Below are 18,389 nucleotides of genomic sequence, written 5' to 3' on the forward strand. Positions count from 1 at the left end.
GGCACCAACATATTTAAGCTTCTAAAAAAAATTATACTTTTTGTCTCCTTATTATTTGTTTAAGGTGCTGACTCAAAAATTTGCGGCATTGAACAGGAATTTGACAAAATTACCTAAATTGTTGCCGAAGTGTAGTACGGGGATTAAAATTATAACTCAAATAAGTATAAGTACCAAAAACAAAATCCCCCCACAATACAGGGACAAAGAAATGGAATTTCCCTTGATATATTATATCGTCAATATTTAAGTATTATGTTCTATCTTATGACATTTTGCAGAAAGACTACAATGTTAGGTCCTATCCCAATATAAAACATCGTAAATATTTTTATATCTTAGGTGCTGATAATTTAAGTCCTCCAATTATAACACAGTGCAAAATATATTGAATAGTAACTATTCTCATTTTCAATGTAATTAAGGTTCCAGATTTGTTTATCATATCATAGTGCAAAAATTTGGTCAAGTATCCTATTTTAATCTTTTACAATGTTTGCAAATGTTTATGATGTGTCCCCAAATCTGCAAACAATTGTATAGCTTTTATTTAAAAAAGTAGTCTTTTTTTAATCTTCAACTATATAGTGTGCTTACAACTTGTTTTCTTATTTTTTTTAGGTAAAACCTTTGGATTATTTGTTGAAATGACATATTTATTTTGGAAGGAACATACTTGCTAAAAAAATTAAATTTTGGCATAATTTCCATTAAAGAAAAAGGCAAGAGAGCAATGGCAACGGGACTAGCCCGCTGGCCTCGAGGCCCAAGAGGCTCAAAGGGTAATTGCGAAGGATTTTGGCAATGGCCTTACAATAAATGGTCGAAACGCCCAATTTAGATGTTTCCACAGATTATATTGATCACTTGGTTCAACCGGCCATGGCACAACTTATTCTCAAGTTAGGATTTTAAACGGCGCTATAGCAATAATGCAGTGGCTGAAACACCGATATTGTCACTCACTGTCAACTACTGTAGCAAGTTCAAAATTCATGTAAGACTAAATCGGAGATCGAGCTTGACTCTCCGATCCTCTCTAATCTATATAGAGTTATCCCGGAGATTTTCACCTCCCTTCCGCCGGAGCTCGTCCAGTTTTTCCCCTGCATCTTCCATTCTTGTTTTCCTGATACCTTTTCTTTCACCTTCCTCACGCATATCACCATCCACCCTTTTTCTATTGCAACTACCACTCGTTTTCCTTCCCTCACATTTAACCTTTCTCTGCAAACTATGGCTAGCCCTGACTCAGATCTTAGTCTCATCATAGCCTCGTCGCAAAACCTAAGTATTGAGGATCAGGTGGTCGATTTGGATGAGTCTTTGGATGAATCGGATTCAGCCTCTTCTAAACCAATTCTAGTGGGCAAAATCATCTCCTGTAAACCCATCCATCGAGTAGTGGTGAAAAGTGTCCTGAGTAAAAGTCTGGTTCTCCTCTAACGGATTTGTCATCACAGGAATATCGTCCTGGCATTCTTGTGTTCAGTCTTGACATCGAAGAGAGTCTTAAAGTTGTTGAGTCCCAAGGCCCCATGACCATTGATGGGGGCTCAGCTCGCTCTCAAACGTTGGGATCAAAACGTTCCCATCGAAGAGATTGACTTCAGCACCACTTGGTTTTTGGTCCAGATCTATGGTGTTCCCCTTAATCGGATGATGCGTAACAATGTCGCTATCATAGTGGGGCAGAGCAGGGAACGCACTGTTGGTGGATGAAAGCAAACTCCCGGAATGTCAGTGGCATAGATGGGGGAAGTGAAAGCCGCAGATTCCATGATCACCGGCTTCAAACTGAAAAGATCAGACGATAGAGTGTCTTGGGTCCGATTTAAATATGAACGATCACCAATAATTCTACGATGCTTGTGGTAGAATTGGTCACGACCAAAGAAATTGTCCTCACTTCGAAAATGCAGAGGAAGTTGCAAAGTTGAGAGAGTTTGGCCCGGGTCTTCGTGCCGAGAGACGGATGTTTTTCACTTACTGAATCTGCTCAAGGGGATCAAGAGTTTTTGCTATTAGTCGAGGGTCACAGGCCATGGAGGGAGTTGATAAGGATATCCAAAGCACCTTCGCTGCGGTGGCTATGGCGAGCTTTGCCCAACATGCCCAGGGAGGAAGAAGATGGACACATGGCAGTAGAGAAAACACCTAGTACTCCTACGGCGAATCCAACGGGAACCAGGAACAAACTCAGCAGATTCATCCCGTTTTTTAGCGATCTAAACTTTTCGGGTGAAACTTCAGCTGTGTGATGTTTTCTTTTTTTCTTTTTTTCTTTCTTTTGTTCAAATAGGTTATCTAGAAATTTTAAGTATGTAGCCGGTTTTAATAGAAGCTCGAGTCATTAGGGTTGTAGATAAATGCTACATGTTTTATATCTTAATTTAAAATGATTGGTCTATTTATGAAATCAAATGTCACCGAGAGCTACATGATAGAACACGTAAAATACTTCCGCGGACTTCATTGCTTCACAAATGTTTATCTGTACGAATCTTCCTTGTTCTCATTGCATCAAAAGTTGAATCTAATGCATGCAAAATGCCCCACAATTCCAAATAATTAATATTCCCCCTAGACCCATTTTTCATGGGCATTGAAATAAATTATATTGTGAAGCAAGTTCAAATGTTTAGAGAGAGAGAGAGAGAGAGAGAGACAGAGAGAGAAGTGAGGGTAAGCTGGTGCGCATGGAAAAATGTTTAAAGCACGATACTGACTTTTGTTTTCTTTCCCCACAATCCGGGTGGTTTTCGTTTTCGACTTACATTTACAATCACTCCCAGTCCAGTTAGAACTTTTCACAATTTTTCAACAGTTAGTATACTTTTCTAGTGAGTTTCATTAAAGAGTGTACCTAAAAGTACATGTAAGGCAACTTAACAAAATTTCCAATGCATTGACGGTGTTGCTAACACGTTGATTGCTCTCCTGATATGTCATTGCTTTGAAAATAGAACCATTTTGCTTGTTTAGTTTAGGGATATGCTCACTGGAAGTCTTAAAATTTATTACGAAAGTGCATTTAAGTCCTAAAACTCGAAAAAAATATAATCAAGTTCTAAAACTTGTCAAATTGATTCAATCGTGTCATGAAGTTAACAACGTCAAATTTGGCTAACAAAAACCGCTAATGTGGCTTTTTTTTTTATATATCTTTTTATCATAAGTGGCGATGACATGATTTATTATTATTATTTTAATACTAATTTTATTTAAATTAAATTAAAAAATAAGCTAAATATATATATTTTTTTTTTTAAAAAGCAGCCCTGGTCGCTGCTACCGCTGCCCCATTATTGCTAGGACAGGCCAGCAAGGGTGGGGGAGGGTCGGCCAGGGGCCGACGACCCTCACTGAAGGCAAGGCCCTGCCCTGGCCGGGCCCTCCTGGCGATGGTGGGGGTAGCGATGGCAAGGGCTTGCAGCCCTTGTCGCCTGACTTCTCCTCCTCCTTTTTTTAGCTTATTTTTTAAATTTAATTTAAATAAAAGTAGTAGTAAAAATTAAATTTAGGCCAAAATGATGTTTTAATCTTATGTTTCATAATTTAGCTACGTCATCGCCACGTAGGAGAGAGAAAATATTAAAATAAGCCACGTCAACGTTTTCCGTTAATAAGTTAGACGGTATTAACTTTAGGACTCAATCAAATCAATTTATCAAGTTTTAGGAATTGATTGCACTTTTTGTAAGTTTTAAGACTCAATTGCACTTTCGTGACATGATTTAGGGCTTCTAATGAACATATCCCTTTAGTTTATAGAACATTTCCCCTTGAGGAAAATCTTATTCACATCAATGCTTCGTTGAAAGGAAAAGTTGAAAAATAGGCTTTTGCAGGGGTATGGGCATCCGAAGGATCATTCTTGGACACCCGTCTGACTTCCTCTGCACGAACTTAGCTCGAAGCCAATCGCTCAAGCACAAGAGTGCTGGGCCAGTGGCTATTCTGGCTAGTAGCCACCGGCGTGCAACACTGACCCGTACCGTCTCGACACAAAACTCGTTGGTTCAAGTTTTTATCTAGCTCTTAGAGGCTTTTCACATATTACTCCCATGAACTATCCAAATCAAAGGAGTGCTTAAAGAGTGTGTAATTCTCCTGTAGATTATAGCAAAATCTTTGTTGTTGCATTGTTTTCTCTATGAACGTATGTCACGTGAAAGTGCTGAAAAATTAATGCGAAAAATATCGGATCTTGCAATTAAATCAAAGTAGAATCACCAGAAAAATAAACAAGGAACAATAAGGAACACAATAAATTTATGTGGCTCGGTCCCAGTGTCAGTACCTATTCTACGGGGAGAGCTAGTAGCAAAATAATCGACTAATAATCAGAGAATCAGACTTACAATCGCTCACATGCTTGAATATTTCTCACACCTAGGTTAAGCTGAAAATCACAATGTTCACATGTAAACAATTCAATTTAGATATCAAACTCACTCTGCATAAATCACCGTGTGCGACTGAAGAAACTCCACTATGCGGCTCAGTAAAAGGACTTCTGTGTGCGTTTTAGGAAGAGCTCCAATTCTTGGCTTCTGAAGGCGTCCTTGGAGAATCCCACTAACGTATACTTTAATATAAAGAAAGTAGCCAATTCGCTGAAGGCAAGACTCCTCTCGTAATATATTTTGAAGATGCTGGCCGATTGCTATTTCCTCATTCAGGACAACGGTGACTTCCTTGTTACAGCAACAATCGGGAGTTTCCAAATCAACATCGAATCGGGTTTTGTCCAACGGCTCAAGCTCAAGACCAATTTAACCGAATGAATCACGTAAATCTAAGTGTGTTCTATGTTTCATTTTTCCCTTTTATTGCCTGTGTTTATACTGTCTGTTAACTACTACCGTTATAATAGCCTATTCTGCGATGATGATGCAGTCATTACCATCGCTTGATCGTGGTCGGAGTCAACATGTCGTCAACCTAATCATATCTCATAAAAGAATTATTTCCCACGATAGCGAACTGGTTTACTCAAAGGAAGGAATTAATATATATATACACATTTGGCCAATAAAAGCATTTTTTGAGCACGATATTGACTTCTGTTTTCTTCTCCACGCCTTGACTTTGCTTCGTCAGTCTCAATCTGGGTGGTTTTCATTTTCGGAGCGATGCGAACGCAGAGACTTGGAAGAAATAACGTAGTGAAGGGTTCAAGGAGATCGTGCAAAGTGTTGAGGCGGATGTCAAGGCATTGTGTCCCTCAGCTCGTCGCTGGGTGGTCAGTTTGGCTCGTCTCCGCATTCTTGCGAGTCTTCTACGTCGACCTTGCAATGGGTCGCCCTTCTACAGAGTTTGGCAAACTCGGAATCTGGACGACATCTCATTGAAGGGGGAGGAGCAGGTGTTGTGATATTGCTATGATCCTGCATTCAAAGTTTTCAAGAAAAGATGAAATCGAGTGGTTTTAATTAATTGGAGAACACTATATTCTATAGATGATTATATCTATGAAACTAAACAATTGTTTCATGACTTTTTAGATAGATTTGCCACTTCCTTTTCATTATCTAAGGTATCATAGGTCAATAGACATCCCAAGTTTTTTGCAATAAAAGAAGAATCTGACAGTCATTCTTTCTTATATAATCATAAAAATGAAGCATGGACATACATAAACCATCGACTTAGATTAACAATTAGAATGCAATAGGTACAGAGTGATAAGCAAGAACAAGCTATATAAAAGGTAAACCCTTAACAACATAATGCAACAGCCACAGAATAGTCCTGAAAGAGACTCCTTAAACTGTTTGCGGGATCATTAACCAAATCCTCAGTACTTTCAATTCAAATACGGAAGAAGTCATCCACGGTTTCTTATAGTGAACTTTGTTAAGTCTTCAGCTGATTCCGCGGATGGCTCTACCTTCTATTTAGGATTCCATGTCTGTCACGAACCACACTTGTTACTATCTGTTGTTTTGAGTAATTGTAATAACTAGTTGTAAAGCTTGTACAGCAGAATATACTATCACATGGACTCACTTCCGGTTCTGTTGCACTATGGAGACAATCTTTGCCTTTCTTGAGCCTCCACCGATCCATTGTTTTTGAAGCCCTGACTGGGTTGACTCTATCCATACGGAACCATTTCCCTCACAAATCATTTTGCCTCCATCTTTGTCTTTCTATCGAGTCCTCAACTACCATTTGTCCCAAACTTTTTCTAGCTTCCCTGCACTCTCTAGTGCTTTCACAATTTCATCGTCAAGTACCGAAGCCGAGGTCGAATACTATTTCAGAATCAGTCCATAACTACTGTGCAATTTGACGGAGGCGACTGTGGTTGTAATGGGATGGCACTTCTTAAGAATAGGACTTAAGGTTCCGCTCTCTTTTAAGGCCAAGTTTTCAGTCTCTTTCGCCGGCCGAATGAGTTGTTTGCTCTCATCTTGTCTCTTGTCCATTTCGCGTTCTTGACATATACTTTCAGCTATCTAATGCAAGCAATAACGAGGAACAAAAATTAATTACTCCATGATGGTACGGCAAAATGAATGGAGAAATGAATCATACACACCTTCGACAATGCATTCTTCACTGATCGTATGTAGCCATCTACGTGATCTCCAGTCAGGTCCATGCTACATCACCATTCGCTTGTTCTGTTGCCATGGAAAGCATTGCATCATCGCATAAAATGTTTGCTGTCGTTACTGCCAATGGCAGCAAATTCTCCATCAGGTTCATCCTCCCATTCTTGAAGTAGTCATGATAGTTACCCAATCTCTTCTCCAATCGTATTGAGGTTAACCTTAATGAGCAAAGCGTCTCAGTCCTGCCTCTTGGCTTCATTCGCTACTTCTGTCGACAGAGCATGCGAAACGAAAAGGAAGTCCGGTTCCAACTGCATCGTGCCGACGTATTGTTGGAAAAACACCCATGTTAGGCTCAGATTGTTTATCAGCCGATTGGTTCTGAGTATAGACTTTGTCTTCTTCATGAGCTCAAGAAGCTCGTCAACCTCATCGAGGACTAAAGTCTCGTCCCTGATGTCAAATATCGATTTCAGCAGTCACATACAGGTGAATGTTCAGAGGGAATCTATCGGCCCAGTGGCAAACATCAGTAAGAGTCCCATTGGCGCTTCGCCATGATAACAGCAACACGGAATTGCCGAGGCTTCGCATGGTGTTTGAGTTTTTCCCTATGTCTATGGTCTTTGTCTTGCCGGCTTGGATAATCTCTCAGACATGGACGTCGAACGCATTGGAATTCTCCAAAGGGATCGACGGGTGAAGAAGCAACCTTGCTTCTAGGATCTTGAACCATCTTTTTTGCCAGGCATGATATTTCTTTGAGTCGTTGAATTCCGATGGTTTTAGGTGGCGGAGAAGCTCAAGCGAGAGGATTATTGTCTCCGCCCGCTTGACCATCTACAAATATCAAAAATGGCATGAAGGAGCCAATATATATACACAAGATTCACATTTGAAAATTTTGTATATACTGATTAAATTATGTAGGACCAAATCAAGCACCGCATTAACTTGGATGAGGAATTGCATTCTCCAGAAACACATTGAACCTACTTTTTTTCATTCCCGAGAAATGACTACACAGGTTTGTTCATCAATTAGTACCTCCGACTATTTTTTTTTGGCGGCGAACGTCACGTGCTCTATCATCGGATTTTGACCGGTCTTTGTCTTTGACTCCCTGATGTTGTGGCTCCAGTCTCTTCTGTCTCTCTGGTGGTCTTTGAACAATCTCTCCATTCACAATCAACTCACCTGCAAAATAAATCAAATTACTATCGTGATATGTAACAAATCTAGTAACCCATGAGTAGTAATAAACATGAAAGGGAAATAGACGAACAAAAAGGAAATCTCTCTATCCATTTCTTCCATGGTAATGCACACATGCATCATGGTTATTCCACCATAGAATTCCTCCACTTTACAAGTAAATCTGTGGCATGTCAAAAAAAAATAATAAGAAGAAGAAAATCCTAGGAGCACGGAAAGGAGCTCTGTTCAAAGCAAATTTTGCTTTAAACAACCACCCCGATGACATGTAAGAATATCTGATTACTTGGGAAAGCTCGCAAACTCAAATAAAATGACCGACAATGTAGTTCTGTATGTTTTCATCTCCAATTCTGCAACATCATTCACGAAGAAGTGCAGAACAGGTAATGAATAAATTCTAATGTGAGTCCGCTAGCATTCAAAGCTAGACATGGCCGATCTGAGACTATTAGTTTTGCCAAGATGGACTGCAGACAGCTGGGGAAACGCTCACTAGCGATCATCCATCAATTTTCCAGATTTCTTCGCATTGGATACGACTTGAAATAGAAATGAGGAAGCATGAAGTAGCCCGGGCCTCAGAACACTTTCTTTTACATCATAATTAACTTTTTACAACAAGTGGATAAAACACTATCATAATTAACTTTTTACAACAAGTGGATTTACAACCTCAAGGGAGGGGGAGTTTTAAAAAGTCTATTCCTCCAATGGGAATGAAATCCAAAAAGGAACGACAAGTTCAAGAAACAAAAAGCAAAATACAAAAACGGTTCCGTCGCGGGGGAGTTGGTGAGAAATGAAACCTCCTACATCAAGGGCTTTATGATCGAGCTTTGAGCTTGTTCAACATGGACATTCACACTACCCTCATGGCCGGGCGAACGATTCAGTTGCTCGCTGGGAGACAAGCTCTGAAGAGTAAGCGCTCCTCTACCTAATAGGTTTTGGACCTTGTGCTTGAGGGGGAGGCAATCATCAGTCGAATGGCCAACTTCACCCATACGATACTCGCAACTTTTCAGGAGATTGTATCACGGGTGGAATTCGAGATTTTGGTGTGGCGGCTCCTTGGCGACCAGACCTCGTTTCTGCAGGGTGATCAAAAGCCTTGACAACAGTATCGGTAATGGCGTGAATTGACAACGTGGCCTTCGCTCCTAAGGCCCAGGGACATGCTAGCAACTTTGCCAAGGATGTGGAACATAGATATTACTTGGCCCTGCTAAGTTCCTTACGTGTTTAGTGGTGGGCACTGGCCTAAACCGTTTATGTTTCCATTCTTTTGTGCGTGGGCCCAATCTCTCACATAAAGCCTTTCGTTTCGCCAACTTGAGATCGTCAGGAGGACAGAGGGGTAATGGAACCTCGGTTTCTGGATTGATGGGGGTTGGTTCTTCTTGGGTCTTAGTCTCCATGGCAGAATTGGGAGGCAACATCACTAACCTTCGGTCTAGAATAGGTTGTGTAACATCGACCTTGTCAGCAGGTTCTTCATCTTTCACAGTGGGAAACTTCTTAGCAATAGTCCTGCTCAGTGGTCCCTTCGTCACATAAGGCTGCCTCGATATTTTCACCCATAAGGACGAGTTGATCAAAAGATTCAGCAGTCGAGTCGAACATTTGGCCCTGATAGTCGCATGGAAAGGCTTTCATGAACAAACCCATCAATTCCTTTTCTGTTGGCTCCGGTTTCATCCGGGCAGCCAAGCCCCTCCATCTCGTGGCATATGCCTCAAAGGACTCACCCTCCTTCATCACTGTATGGATCAGATCATCACGGGACAGAGTGATGTCGACGTCATCCTCCTGTAGTTTGTGGAAAGCGTTCGCCAATTCTTCCCAAGTCTTGAGAAGACTAATCTTCTTCACAATGTACCACCGTAAGGCGGGCCCAGTCAAACTCGCTCGGTATGATTTAATCATCATTTGGACCAGGTAGGCCTACAAACGGATCTTTGGACAAGAAGCGTTGGCATACTTTTTGCATTCGGGCATTTTGAGATCTTCCAAGATTTTAATAGTGGCATGGCTGGACAGATCAATGGGGCCTTGATCTTGTGAACCTTGCAACTGGCTAAGCTTCTCTATTAGGCTTGGTTTGAAGAGACTCCATTTGCTTCAAGAGTTGCTGAAGGACAGTGAAGACTTGCTTTATGTCATTCTCAATATTAGCAAGACGATTTAGCACCTCAGTTTGATCAGTCACTTTTGCTTAAGGCCACGTACGGACAGCTGGCGGTCAACGATTCATGATTGCCTATTTCGAGTATAATTTGTAACTACCTATCAAGAAGTGGCAATGAATAAGTATAAGACCTCATAAGGGATCAGTCCATGACTTAGTCTAAACTGTATTTTCATACTCCATTTAGTCAAGTACTTTCCCCTTCTTGCAAAAATGAGAGATGCAAAAAATTTTTTTTTTTTTTTTTTACAACAACAACCTTGTTGTCGTCTTCGGGGATTGAACCTCGGTCGTTCCTGGACCGATTCATTCCCCATAACACCAGGCCAAGGCGTTGGTAGTGTCCATGGGGCGCGTTTTTTTTTTTCATTCATTTACCAATTTTCTCTTCTTCGAAAACGACGGGAAATCGCAGAGGAAAACAGTGATTTATAACGTGCTTATAAAAATAAAGGTATGAATTGGAAGTAAATATTCTGAAAAAGTTTTAATGACTATTTCTTCCAAAATGATCATGGTATTAAATCCACAACTAACCTAGACTAATCATGGACCAATCGGAACATACGAAAATAAGTAAATTGCTAAGTGCGGGAATAGAAAACTTAGTTTACCGAGAACCATGGCAATCATAGAAACATACACATGGAACGTGAAGTTCGATTTTTGTCTAGATGGCTTTAGCAAAGTGAAGCTAAAATGATGTCTGACCGTCGCAATCTCGCGTTGGTGTTAGATCCTTTTAGCCTCGGCTCAGTCGAAAGGAATACCTTATAGTCACGCAGATAGAGACTAAAGACAGACACTTTACGACACCTAGAAAGAAATTTCGGGAAAAAGAAAGGCAGCCTCTAAAATGCAATCTCGCATTTGAGATTGTATCTTTCTCAACACCATTCTAAAATGCCCTATCGCAGCCCAGGTCCGATGGATGGTTGTGTGTGCAACAGTGTAGTGCTAAATTATTAAAGCATGCACAATAATTCGTAAACAATCACCGCTTCAAACGTTCAAGAAATAAACATTTATTCCCAAACTCCGGACCTGCAAAACAAGGAGTTAACAATCACTCCACCCCTTATCACTCCAAATCTGCAAAAACATTTAACACCTTAATGTTAAGGTCATACTTGGAATTCTCGTTGCCAAACAAAAATATTTTTTGAACAGGATAAAATTTCTGGCCTAAGTCCACTTAATCGAGAGCATGATAATATGAGATCCCCGGTGGAGTCGCCAGTCTGTCGCAACCTCCCTGCAGGCGACCCTCGACAGGCTGACAAGGGTGGTTAAGAGGCTAATGGATTGCCAAGTCTAAACCTAGGGACTTAACTCGGGCTCTCCCAAGCCCACCAACTCGCGACTTGTGGTTTAGGTTTCTTTAACCTGAAGGTGATTTTTATCTAGGAGTTGCCATTAATCAATTTATGGTGAGTCGATTAGATACCCTAGTGAGGTAGTGGAAGAATTGCTTTACTTTTACGAACTAGAGATTAAATGAGTTCGGGAACTTGTTTACACTAGTTGATTGACTAGTGCCCTTTCGATACCTTTCATCTTGTTCATTTAAGAAAAAAACATTTATCAGGCGGTTTGATCAAACGTGTGCGCAATCATTAAATTACCGATAAGTAGTCAAGATAAATATGCAGCCTAGGGTTCTAATCCTAACTAGAGTGATGACATTCAACACATGACAATTTATGCAATCATATACTAATTAGAAATAACATGCACAATAATAATACAGTATTAATAAGAAAACATCCAAAATCCTAATGTATAGCCCTATAGGCTTATTTGATTTAGACATAATCAAATAATTCACATAATTTAGAAAATTATTAAAAAAATACTAATTTCTAAACTATTTCCTAATTTTTGAAAATATATATGAAAAAACTTACTTTTTTATTTTGAAAATAATATTATAATATTATAATATTTAAAATATTCGGATCTAGGTTGGGTCATTGAATTCGGGTCCTATCAAAACTGACTCGGGTCTGCGAACCTACCCTGAATTGACTTACCTGGCCGGATTTTCGGATCCAGACTGGGTCGAGGCTAATTTGGGCCAATGACTTAGCTTTCAAATTGGATCGGGCCCGATTAGGTCCCGGCCTATTAGAAATAGAAAAAAAAAAAAGACTGGCCCAACCGGGTTGAACCTGTTCGACCGACACTGTGGACCCAGTTCGACCGGGCTGATCGCACTTCATGCATAGGGGATCCGCTGGCCGAATGAAATTCCAGTGATATACTGGTTATTTCTTTCAGCCAAGGGCTTCATCCTCTTCATCACCTCAAGTTGAAGAGGTCCTTGCATGGCCTATCACCTGATGGGGGGCCAAGGTGGTCGCCGACTGAGCTTCGATCGAGGCTCGTTGAACCAAAACGTCAGTCGAAGCTTGGCCGGCTAACCAAGGCCAACCTATGATCTTTCTTAGCCCCTAGTGACCACCACGAAACCAACCCAAGTTAGTTGATTCACCGTCCGACCACCTACTCATCGGCGAAGATCAAAACCAAACCGGTCTCACTGAGACATTTTAACAAATAGTTGGTATGCATGAACAAAATGGGGGAACTCTGACCTATTTCAGAGCCCCAGCCAGCTTCGGTGGCCACGACTCACCTTCGACGATGAGTCTGGACTAGGAGTAGAATCGGTATGGGTCAAGATTCACGCGAAATAGCTAGCACGAGTCTCGGCCAACCTGCACAGAAAAACAGGGGAAAAGAGAACACAACAGAGACCAAGAAGACTTACTGTTTAGGGACTTCTGCTCGGTGGGCTGTCAACGGCGTGGTCTCAACAGGAAAGCTCCTCTGGCTTCGTCCTTCCAATTGCAAGCGAAAGTCTCGATTTTTCTCACTCAATCTCTTTTTTTTTTCTTCTTTCTCTCTCTGCTCTGTTTTCCTTCTCTCACTTTGGCCGACCACTTCTCTCCTCTTCTCTGGTCTTTTCATAGTCGACGACCACTTGCTCCTACTACATTAACTCTTCATTGAATGGCTTGCACCGGCCTACTCTATGTCATTGACTTTTGTGGCCGTTTTAGGCAGGTGCATGGAGGGGTGCTCTACTCCTCTGCATCTCGGTGTCCATGGCAACGAGGAGGGGAAGAGAAGAGAGGGAGAGGGGCCAAGCTGAGTGGGGAAAGAGGAAGGAAATGGTTGGGTTGTGCACGAGCGAGGGGAAGAGAATGGCCGTGGCTGTCGGTCGCGCAAGGAAGAGGGATAGCATAGGTTGCGCACAGGCAAGGGGAAAAGAAGAGGGATAGGGGATTTTTTTAAAATTTTTAATTAATTTAAAATTTTTATTTTGTAAAAAAAAGAAAATATATTCTAGTAATGCAAAATGCACCTAATGTCTACAAACATGCAATTAAATAGAAAATATTTTTGTTTTTTAGAAATTAAGGACATTAACCCCTAAATATTTGCATAATTAATTCTAGGCAAATTAAAAAAATAGGTGTCAACATAGGGTTTTAACGTAACAGTTGATCATCTGCTGCTTCGTAGATCCATCTCCACCAGACTTATCCATGACAATGAACAGAGGCACCATCTCCGGAGGAAATCATTGGGCGAGAGGTCGGGCCGGAGTTCGACCTATGGCATGGGCTCGAATAATTTATTTGGGTTATTGATATTTCAATATAAACTAAATTTCATGGAAAAGAACTACGGAGACAAATGAACGTCTAGGAAGAAAAAGTGAATTAAAAAGAACAGGAAAAGATATGCGGAAGGGACTATGGCCGCTAACATGATTGACAAATTCAATCCTCGTCGCAAAACCATTTGTGCATGGACAAATATGCAGGTTTCTGAAAAGAGAATGATACAGTTAGGAATGTAAACTCGCATGCCATCACCAAACTCTTAAGTTGTAATTTCCTTGAATCTTTCGCCGAAATGCATCACCGCCTATTTCCCTTGAACAGAATGTCTAATTGGAATACTTGTTTATTGATTTTTCTAATCTATTTAGCATCACATCAAGAAAGGGCTGAAAATTAAAATGAAAAAAGGACTGAAAGTTTTAAGGAAAAAAGCGGGACGAGAGAGAGAGAAGGTTGGCGACTTCAAGGGGTGATGAGTTCCAAAGTAGATCGATCTTTTCGGCCTAGAACCGAAAAATCAACTTGGGACCCTCAGTTTTGGTCTAGTTCCCGATTTTCCTCAAGAACCGCCCACTTTATGTTTTGGGTAAAAAAACAAAATTGTTATGATAAAAAAATAAAAGTTACACCATTTCATTATAGAATATTTGTTGATCAAGTGGTTATAGTGTTATTTGTTCTAATTGAATACCTCCCTAAAACCGGCCTTGAACTAATCGATTCAAGCCAATTCGGTCCGCTTCCTGATTTTCCTCGAGAACCGTCCATTTTATGTTTTGGGTAAAAAACAAAATTATTATGATAAAAAATAATAATCACACCATTTCACTATAAAATATTTGTTAGCAAGTTGTTTGTTGTAATTGAATAACTCCTTAAAACCGGCCCTTGAACTGATCAATTTAGGCCGATTCGGTCTGCTTCCCGAATTTTAACTAGACTTGGTTGTCCTAGTGATATCTGCAACTGGCTGAGGATTGCCAGCCACTACCAGTGAATGAGTGGGGCGGGAGCGGTGCCCCCATGTCTCGAGAAAATGTTGTGTACCCCTAGTGATTCCACCGTGGAATCGTCACAACTCTGAAATGGCGACACGTGTGCGAGGGACCCACCGTGTGTCAAGAAGGCTCCACGTTGGATGAGAGATGAAAATTTTTCAATAAAATCAAGCGCCTTCTCTATCTCCACTCTCTCTCTCTCTTTGGCGCTCCCCGTCCAGATCCCTGTGCTCCGTCTCCCTCAGGCCGCGCCGACGCCGACGCCGACGCCGACGCCGACGCGGCCGCCGACGACCAACGCCCTAACCTCCGCCTCCGCCCTAGCCTCCGACGCCGACGACGCCTCCGTCGAGCCAGGTCCGCCGCTGCCCATGAGCGACGTCCGTCGCCTCCCACGAGCGAGGTCCGGTGACGATTCCACGGTGGAATCACTAGGGGTACACAATATTTTCTGCTCGGTCTCAATTTTTTTTGAATCCGTGATTTCGCTCTCAAATTTCGTTCGGTGTTCCTAGTTGCTCCGGCGCACGCTCCGTTGCCATGTTGCTGCTTCGGCTTTCCTTGCTCCCCGCCGTCACCTAGGAAGCACACCGCCCCGCTCCGACGAAGCAAAGCCCTCATCCTCGACTCTCTCCCACCGGCGCTCGCTCGCTCGTTCCGTCTCTGCTCCGACGCAGCTTTCCTTCGCTGGGGTGGCCGAGATCCGGGGATCCCATTTTGACTTAATTCAGGTAGGGATGATGAAACCTGCATTACTCTTTTTTTTTTTCTTGAATCTACATCTCTGCCATGCCCAATCAAACACTGAGATATGTTTGGAGCCAAAACTCGTACTCTGCTCCGGCGCACGTTCCGGCGCTTGATCGGTCGCCCGCCTCTGTTCTTCTCCATAAAGCCGCACGAAGCCCACTCTTTCTCTTCGTCGCTCTTCCTCCAAAGTCGTTCTTTTATTTTCCTTTATCTGCATCGACCAATTCACTACGCCATACATGCTTTGATCCACGAACATTGGTCTTTTATTTCTCTTTTCTCTTTGGTGGTGGTGGGTTCGGTATAAAATGGGGGTTGGGGGCAGAGGGAGTCCCCTTATGATTTTTTGCCACCATTATTACTGCAAATGAAAACAAACCCAAGCATGATGCTCTATTCTAAAAGGGCTGCTAATTAATTTGCTTTGTGTTTGTGTTCTTGTTTGAAGGTTTGAAGGGATGATTAGTCCGAGCCAAGGGCAAGCGGCATTGCTGACATTCTGCTCCTTCATTAGCCTTGCTAGCGTTGGCTTTGTTCTTACAATAACTGTTCCGGGTAACAACTGGCTTTGGATCATTGCATTGAGCTTTCCTTGAAGAGTCCGAGTTCTAGTGTTCCTCATTTCTGAAGAACGGAAATCACGTGTGAATATGCTGAACCCTTGATATGATATTTTGCAGTGGATCTATTGGAAGAGGGCATCAAGGATGGAGCAAATTAAGGTAAAGATGTGGCAGAAGACGGGACGCTATCAGAGATTGTTGTTCAAGGGGATGATCAGCAAGTAGAGCAGATGAGGAAGGAGCTTCAGCTCAGTGAGAAGGGAATGGTTTATGTAAAAGGCATATTCGAGAGATGACCAACACTCGCAGCAATACTTACTGCAGGGCCATGCTATTACTATGAAGGTTAATTCTGATGGTAAGGTGGATACCATGCAGACTTTGCCCAACCTAAATGAAGGTATCGAATTTTCTTGTTTGTTGGATGCTGGATTCCGAAAAAAGGTGTTTTCATATAGCTCATATATGTAATGCCATGACTATCTAGATGAGCTGCCCCAATTTGAACAAGCCTAGAAGAAAAATGCTAGAATTTGCCCAGTTGGAGCGAGCATTTTGATGGCCATGTTGGACGGGGTGAGTATTGCTGCGGGATTGTTTTCCTCGGCTGCGTCTTTTGTGTTAATGACAAGCAAAGAATCAATCTTTCAATTTCTTACTATTGTTAGAAATAGGCTGAATTCTGTGGTGAATTTGTTCTGCTGTTAAAGGCCTTAGTGAAACAATCTCAACACTTTGGTCAAACGATTCATCACTTGTCATGTGAGAGTGGTGTTTTTGTTTCTAATATGTGCCTTTTGTTGGTGCCAGCCGCGGTCAAGCATTGCCTTTGTTGGACAAGGGTCGTGAAGAGAGGGACGGCAAACAGATGTGAATTGTGTCTGAGCTATTATGGTCCACTGTCATGATAATTTATGAGTAGGTGCAGAATGGCGAGTGGTCTGGAGCTTACGTGACCAAGAATTCGGCCCTGCAATCTTTGTGGTTGGTCCAGGGTGAATGTGTTGTCTGCTGATGTATTAAAATAGGAAGCAAGGGAATAAATTTTATAAGATAAAATGTAATTCATTGCTTGTCGACTTTGGTTTCGGCCTTAGGAAAAAATGATGTATTGTTCTTGTTTGTTGTTTATCATTGTTAAGTTTAAATGAGAATGACGTGCTTCGATGTGCATAGCTCCTGTGTGACGCTTGGGTAACGCTTGGGTAACGATATTGAAGAACTTTTCTTTACGTCTATGTACCACTTATTATTCATAAACTCATAAAAGCACTGTAAAAAAAGCAAGGAATATCGAGTAAGAATAGCCAAATTTTTCTGTAGTTAGAACTTGGAAGTGTTAGGAATGGAGTGGGGGTAGGATTTTCACAGCATCTGGCAGCGCATTCAGGCGTTGTTATATTCATTCAAGTGGAAAAATATCATCAGTCAATGCTAGTCTCGCTTGATGACATCTTCCTCTGTTTCCAGTGACCAAAATAAGACCAAATCACAATGCATAGGAACGAGAACATTCCATGCCACATTTAAACTTCTAACTAGTTGAAAATGTCCGAATTTACTCTCTAAAAAGTGATTTAGCCACTCCTATTCAATTGAATTAGATGGACAAGAGAGAGGAGAACCGCCTAGGAAGAAAAAAGAGTACTATTGAGATTGATTAATCCACCTCTTTCCAAAAGTAGGACCCCTTTAACCAAAAAATAAATGTCATCAATGTCATCACAGAAAAATGGATCCTCATGGGAACAATAAGTCTAGTATCAATATGGACAAAAATCCCCCTACTTCTCATCTAAATCCCCCAAAAAAGGATGGACGTGCAAAAAGTGGCAACCCATGTTTGTCAATTCGTAAAGACCTAAACTTAGCCAACGTGGTGGTAGTCTTGTGTACATTATGTTTTGGGTTACATCTCTGATGAAAACATCGAAACATGTTTGAGCAAATTCCTTTCATCAGACTTGTCTGTCCAGTTACCATTTTGTCCCTGTGGGAACAAACGGATGGTGGAGGGATCGTGTAGACCTCGCTCCTCCTTGCTCAAGGCCACAAGCAGCCAAGACAGTATGAGCAGAACACCTCGCTATTTCCTTAAACTCACCATGACCTGCATCGATGATTATATCGATAAGTTCACCACATGCAATGCACCTTGCCCATCTAGGAAAAAGCAAATGCAATAAGCACTTGAAAGAAAGCGTCATAAAGAGAACAAGCATGGGATTCTAGAGCATAAAATGCATAATAATAGGACTAAAAATCTAGAAGAACATATACATAACTCGCATACCTAAACCAATTTCTCTCGAAAGGCGTTTCAAATGGCTTTTGACCATTGATTGCAAATCCTCTTTTGCTCTATGAAAATGGCTATCTTCTCTTCCTACATAAGGAGATGCAGCCCCATCAGAACCGAGGCTAGATCGACTGCTGGACTGATGATGCTGGTTAGGAACTATAGTTGAGCT

At 41.5% G+C, this 18,389-nt stretch overlaps 2 protein-coding genes across 2 annotated transcripts in view; both read left to right on the forward strand.

Annotated features, from left to right (window-relative positions):
- The window catches only part of LOC115683569 (putative disease resistance protein RGA1), a 94,608-nt gene that overhangs the window by 21,947 nt on the left and 54,272 nt on the right, over positions 1-18,389 (forward strand). The window lies entirely within an intron of this gene.
- LOC130138810 (uncharacterized) lies at positions 14,649-17,093 on the forward strand. The gene is made up of 3 exons (XM_056313977.1): positions 14,649-15,042; positions 15,121-15,336; positions 16,729-17,093. Exons 1-3 carry the CDS (start codon positions 14,746-14,748, stop codon positions 16,765-16,767), a joined length of 552 nt encoding a protein of 183 aa, XP_056169952.1. The 5' UTR covers positions 14,649-14,745; the 3' UTR covers positions 16,768-17,093.

Source organism: Syzygium oleosum, unplaced genomic scaffold (assembly GCF_021117445.2).
Source record: "Syzygium oleosum isolate NSW1041296 unplaced genomic scaffold, Sole_v2.1 Sole_v2.01, whole genome shotgun sequence".
Classification (NCBI taxonomy): domain Eukaryota; kingdom Viridiplantae; phylum Streptophyta; class Magnoliopsida; order Myrtales; family Myrtaceae; genus Syzygium; species Syzygium oleosum.

Coding starts and splice junctions, on each gene's coding strand:
- LOC130138810 (XM_056313977.1), top strand. CDS start 14,746: ATGAGAGATGAAAATTTTTCAATAAAATCAAGCGCCTTCTCTATCTCC. Junction 15,043..15,120: donor CCACGGTGGAATCACTAGGG/GTACACAATATT, acceptor CGGTGTTCCTAG/TTGCTCCGGCGCACGCTCCG. Junction 15,337..16,728: donor CCCATTTTGACTTAATTCAG/GTAGGGATGATG, acceptor TGTTGGTGCCAG/CCGCGGTCAAGCATTGCCTT.